Consider the following 12,354-nt stretch of genomic DNA (forward strand, 5'->3'; position numbering starts at 1 on the left):
TCACAGAATTTTTCATTAACAATCCCAATTACATAAATAATGGGATAGCAACATGTAACCATGATTAATTTAGAATTACTGTGCAGTTAGGAATAACCAAATGCAGCTCTTACCAATATGCCTGTGTGGAAAAACAAAGAGGGAAAAAACAGAGCTGCTTTCTCTGAGTTATTTCGCACATAGGGTATTACACTCAGAAAAACTGAACATCTTTTGAAGGTGGTCTGAGAACAACTGTATTAGGTATTCAATCACACACACTGTATGATCAGGCAAACAAACATATGTCAGGTAAGGGAAATAGCCCACGGAAAGATTATATTTGTCTGAACCAAAAATAAAACATATAATGAAAGCAGCACTGTGGAACCTAACACTTTCCCAGTCAAATTGTCTGCTTTCCTGGGTACTTATTAAACAGAACTATCCATGCAATCTATAGCATCTAATGCTGTATTATGTAAACCACTATCAGGACTAAGGACCTCATCCAAAGCACTCTGAAATCTTCAAAAGATGGGAATCTCAGTTTTCTTCAGTGAGGTTTGGATCAGAACCTATGTGATTAGAATTTTGCTGTATCACAGAAATTAAAGTTCTTATTAAAAATAAATCCCACAATAACACTCCAGGATAAAAAAAAAATCACCTCTTTTGGTCTTTAAGACCTCTTTTGCCACAATGCTTACAAGAACTGAGTAACCAATTTATATAGTGCAGTAAGGAGGCAGTTTGACATCAAACACATATTTAATAAAGCAAAACAAAATAAGGTGCTATGCCCCTTCCCCCATCTTCTAAATACTTTTTTTCCTACTTTAATGTATGTTCTTTGGGGAAAGATAATTTATTCCATGTCTCTGAACTGCATCCGCCTTACCCCAAATACTACTGGCCTATAAATAGCAACAAACTACGTTAATAAACATCTCTTCATTCACATTGTGCGCTTGGTTACAGCCAACAACAGAAACAGAATGTACACATTTTAGAGGGATTTTTTAATGAACAATTGTGTTACCTATTAATTCCTGTTTCATCTGTATACAGGACCAGTGTCAGGTGTTGCATATGTGAGCCTTGTATGTGAGCCTGTCATCATAGGCAGCTTCAAAAACTGTCAAATTGGTTAGCTTTCTTCGGTTCCTAATTACTGCTCCTTAAAATTGTGAAAAATAGTAACAGAGTGAAGAAAAAAATGACAACCATCTACCATAAAACTCTACAAACAGAACATTTATAAAAATAAGAGCTGAACTACACTCAGTGCATAGCATAATTAAAAGTTTTATACATTTTTTACCTTTTTTCCTCTGTGCCTCAGTTCCCTGTCTATAAAATGGGACTCATACCTCAGGAAGGAACACCTTGAGAGGCTGGACACCTTCAAGTCAGACAGCCCTGATAGTCTACACCCCAGGGTACTCAAGGAGCTGACAAGCATCATAGCTTAGCCCCTGGCACAGATCTTCAAGAGCTCCTGAAGCTCTGGTGAAGTGCCTGAAGATTGGAAGAAGGCCAATGTGGTGTCTGTCTTCAAGAAAGGGAGGAAAGTGAATCCAGCAAACTACAGGCCCATCAGCCTGACATCTATCCTGGGGAAGGTCTTAGAAAAGATTATCAAAGAGGCCATCCTTAACAGACTGGCCGATGGCAACATCCTGAGAGATAATCAGCATGGGTTTGTTGCGGGTAGGTCTTGCTTGACCAATCTTATTTCCTTTTATTACCAGGTGACCTATCACCTGGACAAGGGAGAGGAGATTTAAAAAAACCTTCGATCTGGTAGCAAAACTGGCTAACTGCAGCCTCAGGTCCACCATGATCCACTGGCTGGGGAACTGGCTCTGTGGTCGGACCCAGAGGGTGGTGGTTGACTGATGTCAGCCATCGTGGTGAGCTGTGACCAGTGGGGTCCCCCAAGGCTCTGTTCTTGGACCTATATTGTTCAACATTTTCATTAATGATGTGGACATCGGAGTCAGAAGTGGACTGGCCAAGTTCATCAATGATACCAAACCCTGGGGTAAAGCATCCACACCGGAGGACAGGAGGGTGATCCATCCCAACTTTGACAGGCTCAGGAAATGGGTGGATGAGGACTTGATGGTGTTTAACTCTAAAAAATGCAAGGTTCTCCACCTAGGGAAGAAAAACCTGCAGTGTACTTACAGGCTTGGCATTGCTACACTGGCAGCACTACAAATGAAAGGGACTTGGAAGTCATGATTGACCAGAAGATGAACATGAGCCTTCAATGTAATGCTCTGGCTAGTAAAGTGACCAAAATGCTGGCTTGCATACATAGATGCTTCTCAAGCAAATCCCAGAAAGTCATTCTCCCATTGTACTCGGGCTTGGTGAGGCCACAGCTGGAGTACTGCATCCAGTTTTGGGCTCCACAATTCAAAAAGGATGTAGAGAAGCTTGAGAGAGTCCAGAGAAGAGCCACGTGTATGATCAGAGGTCAGGAAGACAGACCTTATGATGAGAGGCTGAGAGCCATGGGACTTTTCAGCTTGGAAAAGCTCAGGCTCAGGGGTGATCTGATGGCCACCTATAAGTTTATCAGGGTGTCCACCAGGATCTGTGGGGATGTTTGTTCACCAGAGCGCCCCAAAGGATGACAAGGTCAAAGGGTTATAAACTCCTCCAAGACCATTTCAGGCTGGACATAAGGAAGAATTTCTTTACAATCCGAGCCCCCAGGGTCTGGAATAGCCTCCTACTTGAGGTGGTTCAAGCACCTACTTTGAACACCTTCAAGAGAAACCTGCATATTTATTTTGCTGGGATCCTATGACCCCAGCTGATTTCCTGCCCCTGGGGCAGGGGGCTGGACTCGATGATCTTCCAAGATCCCTTTCAGCCCTAATGTCTAAGAAATCTATGATATCTATGAAATCCTGTCACCTCACCCCACTGGGTTGCTGTGAAAATAAACTAATTCATATTGGGCAGGCCTGAGCCCAGGTGGCCACTGGCTGAGCCCCACCATCCCTGCTCACTCCCCAGGGGCAGCACTGGGTGCTGGCCTCAGGCAGACTGTCTCCCCCATCCAATTCCCAGGCGGGACAGGCCAGGCTCTTGACAGCACCTGCTGCCATGGCTCCAAAGCCAATCCCCCCCACTCCTCCTCCTCCTCCAGACCGCTCTGTCTCCTCTTCTGCCACCAAGCCCATGGTGTTGAGCTCAGGGGGGATGGGGCTCCTGGATGAGTCGGATGTTGAGCTGCCTGCACCCCTCTCCCTCAGGGAATCTCTCTGTGGAGGTGATCCAGGGCCAGCCCCCCTGCAGCCACTTTGCACCCCAAACATGCTCCTGATGCATGTGTCTGAGGTGCAGTCTGAGGAGCTGTTTGCATGGACTGAGCGGTTCCTGACCCATTATGCCCTGCTGCTGCTAATGACCATGGTGCCCTGGGCACTCCTGCACACCTGGCAGGGGACCCTGAGCTTCAACAGTGAGGTGAGCCTGCACTGCCCTGAAACTTCCACCACCACCTGGGCTGTGCTACACATACCTGGCCCCCGCAGCTGAAGAGGACATCGCCATCAGCACTGACATGTTCCTTAGTATGTGAGAGCCCCGTGCCCACTTAACTACAGGGCAAAGGCTGCTCAGAAAAGCTTCTCACTGTCTCTTGCTTCCCTGTGTGCTGTAGGGGGAACTCAGGGACCAGGGGAGTTCAGATGGGCCAGGAAAGGGCAAAGGGAAGGGGCTGGGGCTAACGGTAGAGGTTGGGGCATTTGCATTTGCAGGTAGCAAATTTACTTGTGAGTATCACAGTTTACTGTACAGTAAGTCTGTGTACGTTTAGATATGTACACTTACTGCACAGTAAATTATACACAGTAAACTATGCTACTGCATAGTAAAGTGTGTCATGTAGATGAACCTAGTGAGTCTATATATGACTGAAGAGGCCTATCCAAGATCTGCATGTTCTACTGCAGACATGGCAAAGAGTTCTGTAAGAAAGGAGTAGATCCTAGTGATGTTGGGTCACGGCTCTTTCCTTTTATCTCCCTTGTTTATATGTTTTCATAGTGAGGCAAGTTTGCTTGAAAAGATTGATTCCTTGTCATCCATCAGGATCATTGGGGATGGTTCAGTGCTCATGTCTCTGAGATATTGATATTAATATTGCATTCTTTCAGACTGGCCTTCAAGGTACCCTGGTATCTCTTCTTTTGGCCATCTCTAGAGTGGTAACCTTTGGTGAGTTGGGAATATAGGATTTCTTTTGGGAACCAGCTCTCTGGCATCCTTATGACATGTCATGTCTAACAGATCTGGTGCCATATAAACATAGCTTCAATGTTGGTGGTGTTTGCTTTTGTCCTTCCAACCGATCTGGAGGCTACTTGAAAGGCATTGCTGATGGTAATGTTCCGTAGCTTTCAGCTGTTTCCAAAATGTAGGGATCTACCTATGTCATGGCAAGTAAAAGGCATTTTTATGGGCTGCTTGCTGCACATGAAGCCGATTTCATGGCCTTTATGCAGCGAGTTCATCCCTCACCACTGATCAGCTGAGGGATCCTTGTGGTCCCTCCTCTCACCAAGAGCACTGTCTGTCATATGGCCCAGACCCTCATAGCTGGAAAGAGGGTGATGGGCAGCCTTCTCAGCCAATCAGTGGCGAGGGCCATCTTGGCTTCTTCCCTTTGTGCCAGCAGCTGCCCCACCAAGCAGACTGTGAGGCCAGGCTGCAGCTGCCACGAGGACCATTGGCTCCTGCTGGGGAGCCAGTATTTTATGTTTAGTAGGGTTTTTTTGATTTTGTGGTTTTTGCAAACAATGCCCAATTTTTCAGTTTAAGTAGGTCCCTATCAACATGTAGTCCAAATTGCATGCCCATACAACAAGGTAGGGTTAACAACAGCCAGTTAGACATGAAATTTGGTTTGGACCTTGATATCATCATCACTGAAGACAGGATTCATCGCTGATGAATATTGCCATCTGTTTACTTTTTGAGAAAGGTGGCTATTGAGGTAGGAGAAATGCTCAACATTCTCCAAGGGCTTGGTTTTTGTGAAGTTGAAAGTGAGTCTAAGCATTTCATATACTTCACAGAAGTAATCAAAAGTGCAATGGATTTAATAATGAACACAATAAATGTAATTAGCTTTTTCTGGGCTCATAACTCTACAGCCCCTTACAAGTTATATCTAATGGTACAGTGTTTGGGAATAAGACAATATCCATTTAAACAATTTGTGAGCTCGCTACTGGCACACCATAATGTATTTTACTAATACTGACAATCAGGACTTGTAGTAGAGATGCTATCTTTTATTAGACCAACAGGATTACTAGTACTGAGAAATTTGAGATTTTTAATAGATCCTCTGGATGTTGAAGAGTCACTTAGGAGCAAAACTATGTCAAATGAAAAAAAACAATGCCAATAGCCTTCCACCAGTTAGTAACAATGGATGATGCACCAGTTGCTAGGTACTCCTGCTGCTGTTGTTTTAATTGTAGCCATTCCTGCTAATTGACATATACCAAACTCTAGATCACATATCACAGTAAGATCGCTCTGTACTGTAATTAATAAACTAAAAAAAATGTTTTAACTCATTTCTAGGCTATAAATATTTTAAAATTCAAGGAATTGTCCTTAAAAATGTCCAGTGCAATTAAACAAAGTATCAATATGATTTTCTGTAGCCAAAGCAACTTCCTTAAGGCAAAGGAAGACAAGGAACTGTGTCCTTTTAATGCACAGAAGAATGAAATGCCAATGAATGGTAATTCCAGTTCTGAACCTGCACCGTTTCAGTGAAGGAAGATTCATGTGCCTGTCTAGGTCAGGTTCAAGGTCAGGGCCTCAGTCTGGGGCTTCACATTTCAGCCACTGCACATGCTTCCTTATTTATTTAACTAGTTTCTTTTTTCACATGGCTCACCCACCTAAAGTGCAGAGTTGACTTAAGAATTCTCTCTTGGCTTGAGGTAAGCATGGAAAATTACAGCCCACAGGGAAAAGATTTTGAGGCAGTAACAAATGAATGTGGATCATCTATATTTTATTTACAGCAATTTAAATACACTGTGGTGAAAGCCATTTCCACTTACTACAGAAGGGAGCTTTCAATTTTTCATAATAAAGTTCTATTCTAATGAAGAAAGAGTATGTCATATGGATTTGCACCTGACCCTGAATATGGCAACAAGTCTTGCATGGCTTAGCAATCACCATCAACCTACAGGAAATGAAGAAGAGCTTAATTTTCCTATGCAGAGACATATTTAAATGTAATATTCCATTTTCAATATATAAGACTGCTCCTAGAAGGGAGATGTCTGTGACTGTACCTGCCCTCTCAAGGAACAGCAAACAAGTTGACAGGAGGAAAGAGAGAGAATGCTCACAACAGGGCAGGTCTAGGAGCTGAAGTATAAACCTGTAACAGAGCTCTTCCACCAGTCTTCTAATCTAGCCGGTATGTGAATTCTTACTCTGCATAGGTAGACTGATTATAAATGACAGCAAACCAAACTAAAATCTGCCTAGCATGTGAAATCCATAGCATTCTGTATTCAAATCAAGGAAAGGGCAAGCTTACAAAGAACTTCCAGGTAAGTGATATTTCTCCACTCCTAGAGTTTGAGATGTTCAAGGAGAAGGCATGAAACTGATCAGAGGGGTTTAAAAAAAACAACAAAAATCCTGTGAATAACAAAATACAAATAACTGTATTGGGATTGAATAAGAATTCTGGATATTGTATTTTATTTGCTTTTATTGTAGATTACTGATGGGAGACAAAACGATATAGATTATAGGGGTAAGAATGCCCTGGGTGAAATAGAGAGTATGTAGACTCTCACTAACTTTGGTTTTGGCTACAAATCTTAATTTGGTTAAAATAAGCTGCCTGGTATTCACTTAATGTTCCTTTGGCTTGAGCACTACTGTAATGAAACTAACATTCATTTTTAAAAATGCCTCATTTTAAATTAAAGTAATGCATTATAACACAGTTCCAGTGCCTAAGCAAAGTCTGTTAAGTCTCGGTTTAGTTAACATCATATTGTTGGTCTTATGGTGCAAATATAATTATCACCCATTTGAGAGAAAGGCTATCATAGTTTATTGGTCATTGAAATATAGGAATTGCCCCACTGATAATAGGCTAAATGGCACTTCAAATCTAAAGGAATAATGCCAAGTATAAATTATAAAACCACCTTTTAAAAAATGTAATTACCTTATTCTATCTGTATCAATATAACTGCATTATTATTAAAAGGGGACCCTATCACAGACATTCAATGCCATGCTGAGTTTATTTTAAAAGAACATAAAGATATGAAAAACAAATATATTTGGATCTAATTATATACTCTCTTGCACTTTGTGTAGTCATTAAAGATATATTCCTAGCTAGTATAAATTCAAATTCAGTGGAATAATACTGATTTCCCACAACTGAAGATCTTGGACTGAATCTGCCAGAGATGAATGTACGTATAAAACACTAATACAGAAGGTGAAGTTTTACACTCTGGAGAGATGGAAATGATTATGAAAAGTGTAAGGCAATCCCAGAATTTGACCCACCATATACTTTCAATTCATATAAAGCGAGTAATCGAATCAATCCTATATGCAAGTAAGATGAGAATCACCTCATGAGATTCATACCTGAACTTTTTCTGTATTTAGCTTGGCAAAACAAAATGTAGATACTTGGTTTCCCATCTCTCTTTAAATTAGGATAAGCCCTAATTTAAAAAACTCAAACACTGAGGGTTCAAATAAGATCCAAATTTGATCATTATCCCCCCTCCCCCTACCAAAACCCAAGTCTAACTGAAGGGATGTTGCAAAACTCAAGCCAAAACCACATCGAGGGTGCAGACAGCAATGCATCTCCCAGCTAGAACTCAGGATGATTTCTGCAAAGCGCTCTGAGTTGCAGTGTTACCCTAGACCAAACAGACATTCACTGTTGGCTCAAGGGGGAGGGGAATCTCCCTTGGGGCTGGGAGCCTGCAGCCGGGTTCCCACAGCAGTGGCCAGGGCTCTCTGCCCCTGCTCACTGTTTTCAAAATAAGAAAGGAGAAAGGCAGCAGAAGGAACTCATTCTTGGGGCTCCACAGCTGGTGCTGAAGGGTGGGGCGGGTGAAGTGGAGCATCCCCCTCCCCCCCCCACCAGTTTGCGAGAGGCTTCAATACACCCACTCCACTTTCCGGAGGGGGCTGAACCCCCCCAGACTGAACTCCCTCTGCTCAATTTCCCCCTTCCAGTTCTAAAAACAATGACAGTCTTGGAGCTCCATAGACACAAGTTACAAAAGACACTACATTTTGAAAGTCTTTATCTGATAGATCATGAAATGAAGGGTAGATTTTCACGTGATTAGCCATTTTTTAAGCTGTTTGCAGCCATGCATTTGTGTTTGGTCACAGCTATAAACTGCTTCCTGTGGTCAGAGCAGGCGAAAATTGTCATTTCTGTCTTTTCCCGATTACTTATACTCATGTAGTCTGAAGAAGGCATAGCAACTACAGGTATCTGCCATAATGGTATACCTAAAAATACACTATTTCCACAGATTGTAGTGAGAATGGAGAAAGAGGTATTGATCACATTTGTACTGACTAAGCAATTAAAAAATAAATACTTGATTTTTCTAAAGCATTAAGAAGATACCTATGAATATGACAGCTGAAGACTTGGCCAATTTTACCACTTTGCCAATACAGGCAAACTCCTTCGTAAACTGCACAGAAGAAGACTTCTTACTGATGAACTACTATATCTCTGCTTTTTATGGGATGATTTTTGTGGTGTGTTTCCCAGTGAATATTGTTGTAATCTTCATGTACTTTTTCAAGATGAGGCCCTGGAAAAGCAGCACCATCATTATGTTAAACTTGGCTATCACCGACCTGTTCTACTTAGCTTCTCTTCCTTTCCTGATACACTACTTTGCCAATGGAAATAATTGGATCTTTGGAAATGTCATGTGCAAGTTTATTATCTTCAATTTCTACTTTAACATGTATAGCAGTATCCTGTTTCTCTGTTGCTTCAGCATCTTTCGGTTCATTGTAGTACTCTATCCAATTAACTGGATTTTTGTTCACAAGAAGAAATGGGCTACGGTGGCCTGCATTGTAGTCTGGGTGATTTCCCTGGGAGCTGTCAGTCCTCTTGGCTTTCTGATCACCACAAAAAAGAAACAAAACAGAACCATTTGCATGGACCTTACTAATGTTACCAACCTCAATGCCAGCTGGTGGTACAACTTGCTTCTGACTGTGTTTGCCTTCCTCTTGCCTTTGCTCATTGTGACACTTTGTTACTCTGCAATTATTTACACCTTGGATAAAGGGCCCAACAATCGCACTTCTTACAAGCAGAAGGCTCGCAAACTTGCCATCCTCATCTTGGCGGTCTTTTATGTGTGTTTCCTACCCTTTCATATCTTTAGAGGGGTTCGGATACAACTACAACTATATCCAGTTAGCTGTCCAATTAAGATCCAGATCCTTGGTATATTTACTGCAACTAAACCCTTAGCGGCACTAAATGTAGTTGGTAACTTATTACTGTATGTTGTAATGAGAGGTAACTTCCAAAGGGCTATCCTCTCTGTTTTGAAATTTAGGACAAAAAAATCTGAACTAGACAGGTAGTAGCAGAGTTGACACAAGAAGAAACTGGAGGAATGGGTCAGGTTCACTATTGGTTTAAATGAGTAACTCCGCAACCCTACTGATGTTAGTTATACCAGTTGCAAATTTGGCCCAATATGTTAAAGTTATACACTGACTATTCTGAATAAAGTTTTGAATGTATTTGCTGTGGCATGTCTCAAAAGTTAATTTGTATTTACTGCCCTGCCTTCTTTGGTTTATACTGTTATACAGTCAACAATGTAACACCAGGCATCTGTTCTGCCAAATATATCTGTTTTTAATAGGAAATTTGGACCCAATGTAAATACACACACATGAATATATATACCACTGTATAATGTGAATCACTTTTGAAACCACACTCTCTTAAATAACACCCCCACCGGTATTTCTGGATGAGTATAAATGCTGAATAGATACAGTCCTAGACCAGATCTTTAGCTGGTAAACTGCTTATTGCAATTAAGCTGCAGAAGCATAAGGACCAGTCTCTGCACTCTGGATGGCAGTGGTGACAGTAGGGGACAGGCTGGAGGGGGCTGCCATTCATGCATTCCCACTAAGTGAGTACCTGGAGCTGGTGTCCTAGTTGTCCACCACTCAGTATGCCACTGTGAGGCTGTGCTGATTTGCACCAGCCAGGACCCAATCACATAACCATGGATACTCAGACAAGATTCGATGTGTGGTATCATGGTATGGTATGAGGAGAATTTGTGTATGATACTAGAGGATCCTGTTCACAGAGGTAACAATGTTGACTGAGAGTCCCCTAGTTGCTACTGCAATACCAGCAGTAAACAAAAAAATATTTGGATGCTCCCACAAACACTGAGAAGTGGACTCTAATACATACCTTTGCAGTGGCCCTTTATACTTTGCCATGTCTGTCACCTACTGTAAAACATCAGTCGGTCATAACCAATACTGACCTGAAAAACCTTGTGGTTCTGTTCAGGCCTTGTTACATGTTACACTGTGAACAGTGTTTGTGTTAGCTTGGAGTTTGAAGACACCTTTAGTTTAGAAACCTTCCCTGATGGTCCCCACCTGCACAGTTGTGATTTACCACTAGAGCAAGAGTGAGAAAAATATACCCCTTGGGTTGGATCTAGCCTGCCAAGGGATTTTATCTGGTCTGTGGTGGGACCCTCAGCCCTGCCTGGCCCAGACACAGGGGGAAGCCCAGGCTATGGTGCATGTAGCCAGTCCCACAGCCCCCAGGCATGCAGCGGGTCTGGGGCAGCATGCTGTCTGGATTCAGCTTTCTGGCAGCTCTGGCAGTGGTGACTCCTTCCAGCTGACACTGCCAGGGTCGCCAGCATTGCTGGCCCTGGCCCCACTGCCTGGGCACCCCGGCCCAGATGGTGTTAGAAATGGAATATTGTTAGAAATGGAGTATTGTTAGAAATGCACAGCTTGCATCTTGCACCTGATAAGAAAGAAACACTGCCAAGGACTTTTTTCCTTGGCCAGCCTTGCCACAGCTTTTCTTATACTAAATCGCAGACTCTCCCCCAGCTTCTCCCTAGCCTTTCTCATGCAGATTACAGAAGCTGGAATTCAACTGACTGTGTCCTTGAAAGGGGGGGGTTTAAACTCTTGGTGACCTATAGTAGTCTCTGAGCATGCTTAATTAGCTGATGCATATTTACCTCTCCGCCCTGCATACTTAAGTAGTTAATTATAATATACATGCGATGTATGTAGTGATGTAACCACATGTATGCTTGTATGAAACGGAAGTGAGCTGTAAGAGTTCCTGTTTCTGCACACGTGCCCAGGAGGAAAAAAATAAATACAGCCTGCAAAATTCCTTGGTGGGTTCAGAGTAATCTGAGTTTTTGACTCTGCTCTGACCCTATTTGCAAATACACCTTTTGTGCCATCTAATGAGTGTGTGTCTGTGATTTTAGTGGCCTCCAGAGAAACGAACCGCTTTTAAGCATCAATGGAGTGGGCAAATGGGTGGGTGGGAGACCGGCCTAGGGCCCCCACGGGTAATGCGCACTCGACTAGACAGATGGGGTGGGGCCATGGGCAGGTGGGAAGCAGCATCCAGGAGTAGGATAGGTGGGTGGAGCCAGGACTGGATCCAGGATTGTGATGTGGTGACAGTGTGGACTGAGGCCCAGGCCAAGGACAGAACTGAAATCTGCTCCCCGCACCCCCCTGTGATGGAGACCGGTTCTGTGGGCAAGGGCATGTGGAGAGGAGATCACAGGTTTGCCCTGGGCCCTGGCCCTGCATTGTCATTGCCCTGTGATACTAGCATTAGCCCTGGCCTCATCCCTTCCTGCTCCTGGATACTTCTTTCTGCTCACCCATAGCCTCATCCGATCTGCCTGGCCAAGTGCACCCTGCCCACAGGAGTCCTAGGCTAGTCTCCATGAAGACTGCACCCATCCACTCATACACTGTTCTTAGCAGTGGGTGTGGAACAGACAGGCCCAGCCACATGGGATCAATTGCCCCACACCACCATGCTGGGAAGGGTCAGCTCCTCACCCCCCGGCCTACAACAGTTTACCAAAACCCTCTAAGTGACCCTCCACCCCAAATAATTGCCCACTCCTGCACTAGTGGCCTGTTGAGCAGTGGCAGGACCAGGAACTGTGGCTGTGAGTTGCTAGTAGCTGGCTGGTGAGCCATGACAGGTTTCTAGTCTGGCTGTATGGGGAAAGGTGT

The 12,354-nt window shown here is 43.3% G+C and overlaps 1 protein-coding gene across 1 annotated transcript; it reads left to right on the top strand.

Annotated features, from left to right (window-relative positions):
• The first annotated feature begins 8,676 nt into the window (after nt 1–8,676).
• Nucleotides 8,677–9,663, top strand: LOC149874810 (2-oxoglutarate receptor 1-like). The gene has a single exon (XM_090031699.1). The coding sequence runs from the start codon at nt 8,677–8,679 to the stop codon at nt 9,661–9,663; it is 987 nt and encodes a 328-aa protein (XP_089887825.1).
• Nucleotides 9,664–12,354: the final 2,691 nt, after the last annotated feature.

This window comes from Crocodylus siamensis, chromosome 1, assembly GCF_052110815.1.
Source record: "Crocodylus siamensis isolate JL-2025a chromosome 1, ASM5211081v1, whole genome shotgun sequence".
Taxonomy (NCBI): Eukaryota; Metazoa; Chordata; order Crocodylia; family Crocodylidae; genus Crocodylus; species Crocodylus siamensis.